Source organism: Cottoperca gobio, chromosome 9 (genome assembly GCF_900634415.1).
Source record: "Cottoperca gobio chromosome 9, fCotGob3.1, whole genome shotgun sequence".
Taxonomy (NCBI): domain Eukaryota; kingdom Metazoa; phylum Chordata; class Actinopteri; order Perciformes; family Bovichtidae; genus Cottoperca; species Cottoperca gobio.
In genome coordinates, this window is record NC_041363.1 from 17,587,679 (window position 1) to 17,603,725 (window position 16,047).

Here is a 16,047-nt window from a genome sequence, read left to right on the forward strand (position 1 = left end):
TGCTTAAACCCTAACAGGAATAATTGTGATTTAAATAGGGTTAAGTTGTTGACTGAAGTTTAGGCCTTTTTTGAAAGTGTAAATAAAACACAATATTTTTCAATTAGTAATCACCGCTGCTGGAGATCAATCTTGTCCAATGTTCAAAGTGTTTTCCTGCTGACAGACAGACTTCAGTGAGTCATATCTTTACACTCTACCTCTAGTCCTATTGTCGGGGGCAAGAAAGCATTTTGTTAAATGCGTGTTTGTGTTTAAGATGAATGCATCTCTACCACTCTATCAACTCTTTTAATTACACTGGTTTTCTTGTTTAAGTGTTTGTTTATAATTGATTGTGCTTAAACACAAACTTCATTGGACAATGCAGTGAACCTAAAGTATTTCTACATCATGATATTCACTGTGAGGGCCAATTTATCAAAAGTTTGAATATAACCATAGTTGGAATCCAAACATTAAACAAACTTTTAGAGAATAAGATTAGTGATCACTGCCAACAGCAGAGAGAAGGCTATATAATTGAGAACATGATTTACTGCTCCCTCTAGTGGTTCAATAACACATTGACTTTGGTCAGATATTGTCTGGTGAAAGTTTTTAAAGATCAAATGATTCAATGATTTACAAGCAGGCAGACGTTAATATAATCAAGCAATAAAAACAATCAAATTATTGTACAATCCAATGGGAATTTGATGAAGAGGCCTGATCAATGTTTATTTTATTTAAAACATTCACTAAACCTTTTTGCAAAGTGCACCTGGATTAAAATGCTGTGTCTGTTATGGGTTGAGTTCATGTTGTTATAATCCAAGCTATGTGTGTTATGATTGAAACTCGCACTTCATGTCCATGCAGAGTCATTTAGATGAAAGATGTGCACTCTGCTGTGACCGTTTGTTAATAACTGGAAATAGGGTTACAGATGGTAAAGCAGACATTTAAACAGAATAATTCTGCTGTGTGGTAGGAAGGAAAGGAAGGAAGGTTTATAAGAATTTAGACAATCCTGCAGAGTCGAGAAAAAAGCTGTAGTTTAGACATCTTGGCTAATTTTCAACTGCAGTCCCTGGGCAGTTGCATTGACAGATACAAAAGACACATTAAAACAGGAACAGCAATACTGTACATACTGTATATCAAAGCACATATCATAAAAACACATGAAAAACTTTAAAACAAGGACAACATGACAACAACTCAGTCACATATCATTGTAAAGCTTAGATTATAATCTATCTACCAGTCACATTTTCATTACACTGAGGACAACATCATTTGACCTTTGCCCCTAAAGCTGGAATAAGGCAAATTCTGAATACCTCTGAATATGCCTTTATAACTGACTTCATATTGATCTGATGTGCCTCTAGATATTTACATTATAAACTGTGCAGAAAGGGCTTAAAATCAGAATAAACGTAACTTTGTGCATTTTGTTTCTGGTCGAAAGTTCAGAACTTTGCATTGGATATAAGTGTTGACTGATTGTCCCATGTGTGAGCTGCTCTCACATGTCTTGATGAGCTCGTTTTGTTTCTTGTTGAAGAGCATCAATGTCTATTTAGAAACTAATTAAGTTTACTCTGAAGAGGTAGCAGTGGGGTCAAAATGTAACAAAAATGATCAAAGTATATTCTGAACCACGCAGACCTCAGACTTTAAAGCTGCAGGCCCCACCGAATTGCTATGGAAACCACAGGACGCACAAACAGTGCATCCTGTGACAGGTGATCATCTTATTTTTACCATTACCAAACACCCCAAGGCCTCATTTATTATGTCCATATGTCTGACATGCCTCTGTTCTGTTAACATGTCACTTGTTTATGAAGCCTCTGCCCTTTAGAGATTAGGTCGTTTGCTTAAATGCTGAACACCATTCATCTATAAATGTAATGAATGCTGGTCTTCTGGCGGAGCGCCAGGATGCTCCTCAACGCCACCGTCCCTCTGTCGGTGGATTTCGACACTCCAGAGGACTTCATCATTTTCATCTTCCATATTCTGTTCGCCACAAGCGCCGTGCTGGTCGCCGGCTCTGTGGTCATCGGGATATCCTCCAGCCGGTCTCTGCGAAGCCAGAACCGCTTTATATTCATGCTGAACACGAGCATCAGTGACACTCTGACCGGCTTCTCGGTCTACTACCTCGGCCTCTTCGACGTCCAAGAGGGCTATCCCTCAAGGAATGGGACATACTACATTTTGCCTTCATTTCTTGGTGTTAATGTGTTAACCTTCCTCTTCGCTCAGTTTGATCGGTACTTCGCAGTATGCCATCCATTTTTTTATAATCGCTTCATAACGAGGTCTGTTGTCCATGGCATTTGCGCGTTTTGTTGGATTTACACATACTCTATCCTCACGGTGCAAAACATGGTGCCTATTTCAGAGGCGGCTAAAATAAACGCATTTGGTGTCATGACTCTACAGATCATAGTTCTCATTAAAGTGTTGATGACAATTAAATTATACATCATAGCCAGGCATCACGTGGCAAGAGAGGTGCCCAGTGCAGAGAGAGACAACAAAAAGGAGTCACTGCGCATCATTGTGTTTGTGGTTATTTTCTTCTTGGCTCTGTGGTGTCCATCCTTTGTCAATATAATTGTCAGACAGTTGATTAGGAAAGGTCTGAGGTTTCGGAATGAAGCCACTAACCTGTTCGCCATCATGGCACGCCTGAACGCACTGGTGACCCCGGCTTTGTACATCTGGGGCAGCCCGGCGCTGCGGAAGGCCGTGTGGAGAGTAGTGTGGCGGAGGGTCTGTCCCTGCCAGGAGGGCAAGGTGAGAGTCGGTCTGAAGTAAACTCTATCTGTGATTTCAAATGTCATTATTTAGCTGTAATCTGCGCGTTACGCACCGCTTTAAATCGAATTACTATCTGTTTTGTTTGTCCATTGTTTGTGTGTGGATAACAAATATCATATTTTTTTTAAATAACAACAACTGTCGCTTTCTGTCCGTCCTCCACCCTGTCTCTGTTTTTCAGCATTGGCTTCAACGTTGATGGAGTGACGAACAAATGATGAAGCAGCCAGCATCAACTTCATCATAAAGTATCGTAAGGAGAATGAGTATAATGGCCAGATCACGCGGCTGACATGAAAATGACACGTGCACTTAATCACTTTTGAATGAATGTCAGTGTTCAATCATCGCGTTCTGAAAATGACTGAAACCAAACGTACTTGACAGCTTGTGATATCAAAGGTGAATATGGAGTGCGTGTGTTTGGGATTAGGTGCGGACAGTGTACCACTGCCGCATATTTCGAGGGCAACCCATTACCGTTTGGAGCTAAAACCACATATTGTGATATTTCATTTGGATGTCATTTTTCTCAGAAAGACTTTCAACAGAATAAACTTAAACAGCTGGATAACATTGTTTGTAACAACTGCCTCTATTGTTTTTCTTAAATTTAGAGGAATGTGTTATTTGTATTTTCTGGAAAACTCGTCTTTATCCAGGTGCTAACATTGCGGGTTATTGCAGCCTGTTATTTCCCTGTATCCAGTGTCATACTATCCTATCTTAACCTACTGTTCTTAAAATGTGTTTTTGGATGGTATTTTGATCATGCAACTTTATTTTGCGAATAAAATGGCTAGTTTATCACACGCAGTTAAACATGTTAAATGTCTAAACACTCCGACAATTGTTGTTATTGCTGTTCAATGATACCCGACCACGTTTGCAGCACGAGATGTGAAATTCAGCATACAATAGTTATCAGAAAGGAATTTTACAGATAATTGCCCATTCGACCAGCACAATGGCAGTGAATTTTGTTAACACAAGGGAATTGAATTTGAGCCACATGAAAAATGTTTAAAGATGTCAGACCCACTTCTTCCCTTCAGTCAGGTAGGCCTACATATCTTTGTGGAGGCCTCTGGATCACAACAAACAATGTAAATATGGTTGTTCTGAAATAATATGCTCAACTGTGATAAAGGCTCCAGACCCATATAGGGTACGCATACTTCTGCTTCCGTGCTCCGGGGGATCATTTGTAATGTCTACTGCTGCATGTGTCACGACCGCAGCCCAGGGTGCTGATCCGGGAGCTGTCCTGGGCACTCGTTTAGTTTGGCTTCTTTCGCAATGTTGGAACGGCTCACTGCAATTTAAAGTTTCGTTGGTTTATTTGGATTAGGGAGTGTTTAAACTTGACAGAGACTTTGTTTCAATTGCTCCATCTCCACATATTGCATACACACTTAAAATGTAACACATATTCAATGACCATATCAATGCAAAGTAAACCATTTATTGCTAATTATGTACATCAGAATTCAGACAGCGAAGAGAACGGGAAGCTGCAAGCCTTTCCACGACGGATATTTTACTTTTCAGGGCCCTGGTATTGTGTTTTTTTATACCAACCCTTTCTCCCATCAAACTTTTTGGAGGAAACGTCATGTCTCCTGGATTAGTTCAATATAATTAGGAAACGTTGTTGATTAACATGTCTGTCAAGTTGCAAAATATTGACACAGATTCGGTAAAAGGGAACGTATCTCATTTGTTTTCCACCAAAATATTCTCTGCTGCAATATACGATCTGCTCGTGCAACTGTAGCATTATTGCATGTTTGGTTTGAGTGCGGTAGGCTACATAAATGTTGCACTTCCTTAGCTCAAAAAAAAAACATTCTCAATCTCCAGGCCTGTGGTAATTCTCACCACAAGCGGGAAAACAAATGGATCACGTGGTTACAATTATTATTATTATTGTTATTGTTATTATTGTTATTATTGTTATTATTGTTATTATTATTATTATTATTATTATTATTATTATTATTATTATTATTATTATTATTATTATTGTTATTATTGTTATTATTATTATTATTGTTATTATTATTATTACACCTGTGTTGTTCCAGCTATGTGAAGTCAAAATATCTGCCGTGAAAGAGACACATTATGTAAACTCAACCCTGTAACTGCTTTTTTTTTTGCTCTTTCTAGTGACAATGTAAAATCTTTTAAACCTAAAACTATTTTCATTATAACGCAATACTTTCTGATTCAATGACAATTATATAAATTGATTAAAATTGCAAAAAGAAATAAAGGGCAATTAACGGGATCATAAAAGTATTTATCTTTTGGGATTTTTCTCACATTGTCTTCATCCGTAGTCTTTCTAAATGTCAACACTCCGGGAGGTCATGTCATATTAACCATTCCTAACAAAAACGGTCTCGTTTTAAATAAGTATACAACAAGTTGAGGACCTTTCCAGAAATACCAACTAAATGTTTCAACCTACATAAAAGTGTGCTCTGTAGTATTAAATGCAACACCTACATCAGTCATCTGAATTCTTTCATCAGTTTAGTGTTAAAACTTGTATCAAGGTGGTTTCTGTGCTATTCCAATTTTGGAAGCCTGGCTGATATTTGAACCCTTTTAACTAAACTCTTGAACTACATTCTAAATCTTTGTAAAAACACTAATTTTGAGAACAGTTTACCAAGGACAAGATCAGCAATGGGATTTCTTGCTTAAAGAATGTGTCAGAATGAGGACTTAATTCTACATGTAACAACCCTGATTTTTTAAATGCCTTAAAGCATAAATAGTAGTAGTTTAGTTGTTGTGGAGAGGCTATACTATACAGATGTGACACCCCAAATACACGTATCATGCTGGATCCAAAATTGTTAATTGTCTCATTAAAATGTTGCTCTCCTGGCTGCGCCACCACCGGGAAGATGACACGAATATGCGGGTAGTTTTCTCATTTCTGCCACTTTGGATTTAGTAACGTTACACAGACTACAGCCCCGGTTAACACCAGTGCCCAGTAAACACAGATGATCAGCCTCACATGAAGATTATAAAACAGCAGATGTTTTTTGACAGACTCTCAGAGTTTCAGCAGTTTGGTCGAATTTTGCGTATTATTGCGCACTGACTGACTGACGAGAAGTAATTGCAGTACACAATATAAAGAATCAACTATAATACAACAAATATGCCTGAACTACTACAACTAAAATATAAACATTAGATATTGTAGGGACCCAGTTTAGAGGTGAAATACTGCCTCCTATTTCTTTGGAGCAGGTGTCTCAGAAGTACACATTGAACCTTTAAACAGTTGTTCTGTAATTGTGGTAACATACAGTAACATTGTAAACTATGGTTGTGTGGTTGCAGTGAAGTCAGATCAATTACTATCACAATTTGACCACATCTTAGGCCAAACACAAAAGCATTACCTCTCAATATAATGCAGTGCAGTTCAACACCAACACTAACAACTTTGACCTCAATGCTAAAACATAGAGTTTAATCATCACTTTGTGTCAAAAAACAACACTGAACACCGTAAAAGTAACTTTATGGCAAAGCAGTTGTATTGGATTACATTAGATTGTACAGATGTACTTTTTAAACTGGCCACGAAGTGTAGTTTGGAGTTTTTCTGATTTTTGCCCTGAGGTCCCTATACAGGTTATTGCAGCAATGTGTATCATTTTATACTTTTTTCTTCCATGTTTGATAATATGCATTATCTGTTATTTTTCTTGATTATTTAGTATGTTTGTTTTCTGCAGCTGCTGTTATTATATGGCACATGGGGAAGGAGTTACTGACATTGGATCTGTATTTGTATTGTTTATTTTTATTTAATTATTACAAAGATTTGCACAATGTGTGTATACTGTTCATATACATGATTATAGAGTTTATCAATACACTGAATTTTCTTTTAGGTTTTATCCCATTGTGCCCAAAAATTGAACATGAATTTAAATATTTCAAAAGTTTAAGCCAAAACACTAATATGAAAAGTGAGATTAGGTCAAGCCAAAACACTAATATGAAAAGTGAGATTAGGTCATGCCTCATGGGGAAATACAGTTTTGGTGCACATGGGTAGACGCTTTACAATCAGCTATATAAGGATATTAAATTCAACGAGCGTTTTTGGAACAATGCTTCCCTCCAACATCACAGACTCTGGAGCAGTAGGTATACCTCTCTCGGTAAACTTTGACAGTCCTGTCGATTATCTCATTTTTATTTTTCAACTTTTATTCGCTACAACTGCTGTGCTGGTAGCCGGACCTGTAGTCATTACCATTTTGGCCACACGAGCTCTCCATCTTCAAAACAGGTTTATTTTCATGCTGAACACTTGTATTTGTGATACGCTGGTTGGGCTTTCAGTGTATTATCTCGGTCTGTTTGATGTTCAAGAAGGATTTCCTTCGAGAAATGGAACTTATAATATGCTACCTTCTCTTCTCGGGGTAAACATGATAACATTTTTATTTGCACAATTTGACCGTTATTTGGCCGTTTGTCATCCATTCATGTACACGCGCTATATAACCCGGCCAGCGATTATCTCTTTAAATGTGTGTTGTTGGCTTCACATTTATTCTCAGATGATCATTTTAATTTTCTTGCCACTTTCCGAAGCAAGACGGCTGTATGCTTTCAGTATTGTCAGTTTACAGATCATTGTGGTCACCAAAGTGATCATGACTATCAAACTGTATGTTGTTGTCAGGTACCAGCTGGACAGAGACCCTCCCAGCGCTGAGAGAGAAAGCAACAAGGAATCCTTAAAAATTATCATCTTTGTTGTCATAAGCTTCTTGCTGTTATGGGGCCCATCTTTTGTTAATATCGTCCTCAGACTGCTGTTTGGAAGAGGGCTAATATTTCGGAACGAGGCCACCAATCTTTTTGCTGTTATGGCTCGTCTCAACGCTGTGTGCACACCTGCGGTGTACCTGTGGGGGAGTCCGGCTCTGAGAGAAGCCACGGTGAGGACTGTCTGGGCCAGAGTGTTCCCAAGACGCAAGAGGCGGTAAGAGGCTAAATGGCCCTATATTGCAAAAAAGATGCCATTCCTTTCTCTCAACAGTAAATCTGCAATGAGCAGGGTTGAGTTGGCTCCTGTCCTGTGAAGGGAAATGACAAAGCAAAGCCTCTGATTCACTGACTTAGAAATGTGTTAACCGAGAACTTTTAGCATCTACTGCAAATATTTAACGATATTTGACTGTACACACATTACTAAAGGGGACCGGGAACAAATGCAAAACCTTAGATTCAATTTTCAATGTTGAATCATTGTACAGGTTGCGACAGGTTGTTGTGAACTTGAACTCCGTTCTGTGCTTTATTTAGGCCCTTTTTTCTGTTTGTTTTTACAGTTTAAGATCATTATAATGGGCCTTCTTAAAATATTTTCCTCTAAATAAAAAAGAATGAACACCATTTTTAAGTTAGTATGTGAATTTCTGAATTAACAAAAAACGCGATTTCACCGTACATTATGTAATGTTGTCTATTTATGAGGAGGTCCCTCACTAGTCGTTACACTTCAAGTCTCCTATGAAGGTGTTTGATAATGTAGTTAGGCCTAAATACAAGGGAATATGACATATTAATGATTTAACGAACACACCTTTCCTAGCATCCGAAGTGACCTGGGTATCTTATTAAGTTTAGATTCAGCTTATTATTATTATTATTATTATTATTATTATTATTATTATTATTATTATTATTAGATGTTTATTATATAGATATAGACTACAAAATCAAAATAATTGTTATAGGCCCCGATAATAATTGTGTCTTGCAGCATACGTTGCGTATGAAAACGTTAGAGCCTTGTTCACAATGTTACTGTAGATACTGTATTGATACAAAGAGTCCATGTGAATCCGTATAACAGCCTTACCATGTGATGACGGCCTTACTGTGCCTCGTGTTGTACCAGATGTTAGGGCGATTGACAGAGGTCAGCTCCTGTTGCTGATGTTATGTCTAATACACGACGAATAAAAGATAAATACGCTTACATTCATGTATAGCATAGTTAGGGGATAAGGGAGTAGCAATCTGATCATTTAAGAATAATATATACTGTTATACTGTCATTTTAAATAACTATAATAAGTATTCTAATCTGAGTCTGTTGATGCTTTTTAGAGGCAGCAATACCCACTTTTCTTCTCTGGCTTTAAATTGTGTGTAACCTGTGTTTCTGTTTTTAAATTGCGTTAAAACCTTGTTTTAATATATTAATATATATTATTTATGTGTGTCTAAGTATGTGTTTGTGAAGCACTTTGGTGCAAAAACCTGTTTGATTTGGAAGTGCTATATAAATGAAATAAACTTGAAACTCATTATCATGGGTTACAGTATATCATATATCAGTACAACTGAATATCTTTATATTGTTGCATCAGGATGAGGACCTATTGTTAAATGACAGCACAACAAATGTCAAGTAAAAGGCAAATTTGCTGCGTGTAAGAGAGCTTCAAAAATTAAACTAAATGATCTGGTTGGTGTTAAAATGGGAGTCTGTTTTATGTTCAGGAGGCAAATCCGCCTAGAAATGGAACTTATAATATTTCACCGGCACTTCTAGGGTCAATATATTGACGCTGGGTGCCATCCATTCATCTACAGTCGCTTCACAAGAAGACAGTTTGTGATTGTGGCGTTAACATCTCCTGCGGGGTTTACAACGTTGCTTACTTGATCGCCAGGAATTTGATGCCAGTTCCCAAAGCGATACAAATGTATGTGTTCAGCATCGTCGTCTTTCAGCTGATCTTGCTCACCAAAGTGGCCATGACTATCCAGCTGTATGTTGTTGCCACATTCCAGCTATCCAGAGACCCACCCAGTTGTCATAGGCTTCTTGGTGTTGTGGTACCCGTCTTGTGTTAATATACTCCTCAGATTTGTAGGACGCGGGTTGACGTTTAGGAACGAGGCCACCAATCTGTTCGCCATCATGGCTCGTTTCAACGCAGTGTGCACATCGTCTGTGTATATCTGGGGGAGCCCGGCTCTGAGAGAAGCCATGGTGAAGACTGTGTGGGCCAGTGTCTGCCCAAGATGCAGGAGGAGGTAACGGGGTCAGGATAAACACTGTGCACAACTGCATTCAAAATGTTCACCCTATTTATCTGCACATACTGTGATTTATATCTATTGATGCAGTCGTTGCTCATTTAAATGGTCTATAACCCCTTTTTTCAGAGTCGGGCCCTGTCATGGGAAGGGAGATACCAAAAAGTCATGGAAATAACAAGAACCCGAGGCCTCCATTCACGTTGTTGTAATTAACTGTGTTACACTTTGGCCATCTCGCTCTCTCTCTGAATCATTATGAACTACAAGCTGTCCACGCTGTGCGGTGATGTATCGCTCTATTTTTAAAGACAGTTTAATCACACAATATATATATATATATATATATATATATATATATATATATATATATATATATATATATATATATATATATATATATATATATATATATATATATATATATATATATATAATATAACAATCATGCAACTTCCTCTTTGGTGGTGTTTTTTTTGCAGTTATATTGTGTATTGTGTAATAGTTGTGTCTGGTTGTAGTTGCTGTTGGCCTTAAGTTGTTATACATTAACTACATTTATGTTTATTTGAGGGTAAATCAGCTTTTTGTATTCGGAGACCAAGTTACCACTGAGCACGAGAGATCAGAGTAGATGGCTTTCAAAGGTCCATGCATTTAAGGATTTGAGACGCAAACCCTACAAATTGACACTTTTGTACGATTTGGGCCTATTCAGTAATACCTTTTATGTTAAAGATGCCCGAGGGGAAGCCGGCGCAGTGACGCGTGTTGATAATTAAATTAATAACATAATAATCTGATATGTCCTAAATTAATTTTTCAACATTAAACAGAAGGAATGGAAAGAATATAACATGCCCCTATCCTGAAATGTATATTATCCAAATGAATACACTACACTTCTGTGAGGATCGGGTCGACAGAGGTTGGATATTATTAAGCTATAAATTCATGCAGTGGCCTTTAAAGTCCACAAACAATTAGAAATATCTAGATGGAAAACCCCACAGGCTCGTAGCAAAACACAGTAACTGAAAATAATTGTATTGTTAATATTTGAGATCTGTTTTGAAAATGTTTATTATGTCTTTTTATTTAACAGAAAAAGTAAATTGACATCAACATGGCTTCCACATTATAAAGCAATACAACTTTAAATGATAGAATACTTTGTCAGTCCCCATGCTGTGTGAAAGACAGATATACAGACCCCTAATACACTTCTGATACGAGTCTACTTTAATTCCCTATATGAAAAATGAATAAATAAATACAAGCCTATCTTTTTTTCATCTTCTTTAATCTAGAAGAAAAACCTTAAGAAGAAACAATAAATCTCTCAGAAACATTTTCACAAATAAATTACATTTCAGCAAAATAAATAAGCTATTTAAATTATATTAGCAATCAGTCCCTGACTGAGCCCAAACTCTCTGAACATAAGGAACAACTGATCAGAAACCTTATTATGGACACCAGCCCTCCCTCAATGAAGACTGGAGGTACAAGAGTTTTATGAAAATTATAGATATTAAAGAACATTGATGCAGGTAAGTGACAAAATGCAAGTCCAGTAAGTTTAATGTTATAATTCCAATATATGTAAACTATCAGCACAAAACTACTGTCAATTGTAAAAATCTATAGCTTCGATAAACTAATCACATTTTCTGGACGGCATATATAAATATATACACGCATATGTTTATGGTAAACACCTTGGGTGTCATTTGAGAAGAACACGGGGATGTGGACATGGCATCTCTAAAGCTAAAAGAGTCTTTGAAGTACATTTCTGATACCATAGCAGGTCATTTGCTTACATTAAACTTTAAGATCAAATTTAGTTGAAAATGAAGCATGTAGGATATGAAAAGTTCCAGATAGAGTCATGATGGCCACAAACCTTTTGAAACTTTTAACTTTTAAATCCAAAACATCATCTCATGGTTTGCAGGTTATGCCATTAAAATCCAAGACGAAGCATAATTGACTTTTTATTGACCAGCTGCCACTAATGGTGGACAATGTATTGCAACAGTCAATGATCCTACTTGTTCCTTTAATTTAATCTTTGCTCTTTCATTAGTAAGTTTGCAATATAGCTTGTGGCCAAACAGTAACACCAAGGTAAACAATACAACCTTAATACTTCGATATAACTTTAACGGCATTAGCATGGCTAGCTAACAAAGACTCATAAAGTTAGCACAAGTTATTTGCTGCTAAACGTTACATTACCAAACTTATTATTATTATTAAGGTTGTATTGTTTACCTTGGTGTTATTGGTGGAGGTCGTGTGGCAGGCATTGTAAGCTATACGTAGGCTACTTTATCCATTACCAAGAAGGACGATAAAACTTTACACTGCGCAATATAGTACAGTGGCATGTAAATGTTATTTATAGATAAGGAAGCGCGAAAAACACACATGATTTTCCATCTTAACACATGTGACAACACACAAGGAGGTGGGCTCGAGCCTGGAGCTCTGCAGCGGGTTGGAAGATGTAGTCCAAGTGAGACTAGGTCCCCTACACTGTGCTGCACTTAGCTTTACAAAGACTGTCTTTGTGGTTAATCTGGCCAGGGATAAATACATCTTTAAATTATTTGTCTTTTATAGCATTGCAATATGTTCATAAATAATTGTCATTTTCACTAAAGCATATTTGCCATACCTAATTTTTCATTATCTTTACTTTGTATCCACTTGTTTCCCAAACACAATATTGTGTCAACCCTGTTAATACAAACAGCTCTTTCCTGGATCAGGAGTATTGAAAACGTCAGTAGATATAAATACTACACTCCTTAAAGAACTTTGGGTGGTTAAGCTTCAGGGATGAACGGACAGGAAAATGTGTGCATGGTTTTTAAAGTTGTATAGATGTGTACCTCAGAAAGGCAATACAATATGTAGTGGAAACAAAGAAAATGTAACAAAGTTTAAATTCATGCAAATAAGATGGAATTTATTAACATTTTTACAGTGAGATGACATTCCTGGTATTCTGTATTGTATTAAAAGTTGAATAAATGCTGTCAGGGGATGTTTTTTTGGTTGTTTCTTTGCCCCATAGTGGCCATGCAACAGCTTGTACTATTTGACAAGGCAAAAGAGGTGCAGTTCAATCAGCACGTCCAATTTCCTGGTTTCAACGCTGACTAGTAACCGACAAATCATATGTACAAAAGTTCCTTTAGGCTGCTCAAATGAAAACAGACTCACTATCTTCAAAACTACTGGCTAGCTCAGTTTGCTTCAGCTGAGCACAGAATAAGCTTGCATGCCTCTGAGTTTGTCTGTCCTCGCCTGGTTCAACAGCTCTGGCAAAGAGTCCATCTAGACACGGTTAAAAGGTTTGCTCCACATGTGTGTTTAAGTGTGGTATAATCACATGGTCATTTTACTGGCTCACCACTAGTGCATGTGAATGTAACCACCACTGAAGTGTTTCCCTGTGAGGCTGAGAGTGTATTCAGGGCTGACAGGATATGCACTGATGAAAGAATGTTTATTGAGTGAGGAAGTGCATGAAGTTGTGGATGTGCGTCGTTTCTACCACAGTGTCCACGGGGGCTGCTTGAGTGGGAACGAGGCCAAAGAGGAAACATTGACAGGAATTGAAATGACAGCCCACGGCAGAGCTTGTCTCTGAAGAGATCGTCTGATCATCATCCTAGAATACATGGAAAAGGGGAAACATTAAAGTTTATATGAAAGATTCCTTTATAGTTACATCTCAATTATACAAGAATATAACAATATAAGAGTGTACAATTCTTTGGTGTTGGCTCCTTGACATTGCAGCAAAGCAGGACTGACTGATTGTTTGAGGGTCTGCATCTGTCTTCGATAAACATGTTGTAGGGTACACGCACATCCGAAAAAACGTTGACAATGCCCGACGAAGATCGGTTAGAACGAAATAGTGTACAATTAAAATAGCTGGGAGCTTCTAATACAATGTGCAGATCTTTTGTCTGATTCTTGCATCTGTCTTACCCGTCACGTCCCAGCAGGAATAGAGCAGGTATGCTTGGTTTGGCAGTGCTTCCATCAGTTATCATATCAAGGTACTGACTGTCATTGTCCACAGCATTATCAGCAATCAGAACAGCTTTGCCTCCTGCTTCCTCCACATGTCGGGCCTTTTGTACAAAGGAGCAACCTCTGGAGACAGAAACAGAAATAGAGAAACAAATGTGAGAAATTATTTACAAATGTGCCAGAAAACACAATCTGTAATGTACAAATGATGTGTTGTCACATATTTATTCAAACTTCATTGTCCCATGAAAGGCAGTTTGATTTGCAGTTAAACATTCTAAAAACATTTCTTCCCCCATAACTTAAGAATAATAAGAAGTAGAAGAGACATCATTACTTATGCTGCAAACCCTGTGTATTATATATATATATATATATATATATATATATATATATATATATATATATATATATATATATATATAAAAACTTCTAAAAATAAACCACAATTTTAATCATGGGTCCAACATAAATTTAAAATGTCATGCGCAACCAAACAGATTCACATTAAAAGCCTTTGAAACCTCTCACAAACAGGTAACAGCCCTTTCATTTGCAATTTATTTGGTATTGAACACATTAAATATGCTTCGCATTGCTACGTCTCCTATGATGACATTATAATTCTCCTTTTTTTATGAAATGATTTATTATTGAAGTTATTTTCTCAGTTTCTACAATTGCCTGTTGTTTGTGTTTAACCAAATAAAGGGTTGATCAAATAAAAAACATAAACATTTAGTGTTTGTGTCAGGAACGAGAGCAGGCGGCCGGCGAGGCCAGAGAAAGACTCCTGTGAACACGCTATGGGCCCAGAAATGTGGAAGCCTGAAGGTTTTGTTTATGGTGTATGCACCAGGAGAGCAACGTTGCTTGAAATTAATAGTTACCATTGAAATAACCTTAACAGCCATGATATGAATGGAGTATCATAGTGAGAATAAATGAGTCTTCTTAATAAACCTCAAAGTGTCCTCTTAAGGCTGTGATAGTACAGTCACATCCTCTATGCTTATCAATACAGGTGAAGCTGTAGATGCTGAGGCATGTGCACATACCCTCTCTCCACCAGGACTACTTGTCCTTGGATTATTTCTCTGTCCTCCAGGTCTGAGCAGCCATCTGCTGGGTTTGCTGGCACAAGGAAAATCTTATCATACGAGGACGTCTGAGGACCAAACGAGAGGAGAGGAATGTGATTAGATGGTGTACATGTGTGTCTGAGTGACAACACATGAAATTCAGAAAAGGTACTAACAAAATCTCCTCCAAAGTCTTTAGCAGGTGCTGCACTGAAGATGTACCCGATCTCCTCTGGACTGATGACCCGGAAATAAAGCAGTTCATTGATCCCAAGACCTAGGGCAGTACAACAGAAACATTTACACGATTAACATCAGTTAGCTTATCTCAAGAGATGTGACTGCATCGTCAGTAACGTTGGGGTCAGCAGCAGCAGGGTGATATGGGATGGGAATTAACAGGGAATATAAAATGCTACAAACAAAAGCCTTAGCAACTAAGCGTCTAAGACCCTCCAGCTAACGTTACTCCAACACCGACCAGCTAGCTAAATTAGCTGTTCACTAGCGTTTACAAATTGCCCCCGCCCCTTACTCACCTGACAGGCGACTGAACTGCATGAACACACTCCAGAGGTATAACACTAAAGCTGTCGTCCCAACAACCTTTGCCATGGTCAAGACATTTGTAGAGCTCCTCAACGTTACGTAGACAAGACTTCCGTGCAGCTTTATAATTGAGAGCGGTATGTGTCCATACTGCTAGCGGTCTGTGAATGAACAACAGATGCGCATGCGCATGCGTATCGCGCAAATGCGGATCAACCTGCTAGGGGACCGCGGGGCAAAAAAGAGCTGTTGGGCCCCGATGTTTCTACAACTGTTATAAATCTGTGCATGTGTAGCCTACAGTTTTTATATTCTACAGCAGAAGTTTTCCATTTTTTCCAGCCATGGACACCTTTCAAAATAGAGAATATACTGAGGAGCCCCTCATGTACGGACATACATTTATATGAATGATATTATATACGTAATA

The 16,047-nt window shown here is 37.7% G+C and overlaps 3 protein-coding genes across 3 annotated transcripts; 2 read left to right on the forward strand and 1 right to left on the reverse strand.

The window, feature by feature from the left end:
* Positions 1-1,932: 1,932 nt before the first annotated feature.
* On the forward strand, positions 1,933-2,817 carry LOC115013777 (G-protein coupled receptor 183-like). The gene has a single exon (XM_029440280.1). The coding sequence runs from the start codon at positions 1,933-1,935 to the stop codon at positions 2,815-2,817; it is 885 nt and encodes a 294-aa protein (XP_029296140.1).
* A 4,154-nt stretch (positions 2,818-6,971) lies between these two features.
* On the forward strand, positions 6,972-7,859 carry LOC115013785 (olfactory receptor 4F17-like). The gene has a single exon (XM_029440287.1). The coding sequence runs from the start codon at positions 6,972-6,974 to the stop codon at positions 7,857-7,859; it is 888 nt and encodes a 295-aa protein (XP_029296147.1).
* Positions 7,860-12,880: 5,021 nt separating this feature from the next.
* Positions 12,881-15,853, reverse strand: LOC115014116 (protease-associated domain-containing protein 1-like). Its single transcript, XM_029440771.1, has 5 exons — positions 15,608-15,853; positions 15,245-15,345; positions 15,045-15,154; positions 13,942-14,109; positions 12,881-13,615 (listed from the first exon to the last, which is right to left on the reverse strand). Exons 1-5 carry the CDS (start codon positions 15,681-15,683, stop codon positions 13,495-13,497), a joined length of 576 nt encoding a protein of 191 aa, XP_029296631.1. The 5' UTR covers positions 15,684-15,853; the 3' UTR covers positions 12,881-13,494.
* Between the last annotated feature and the right edge of the window lie 194 nt (positions 15,854-16,047).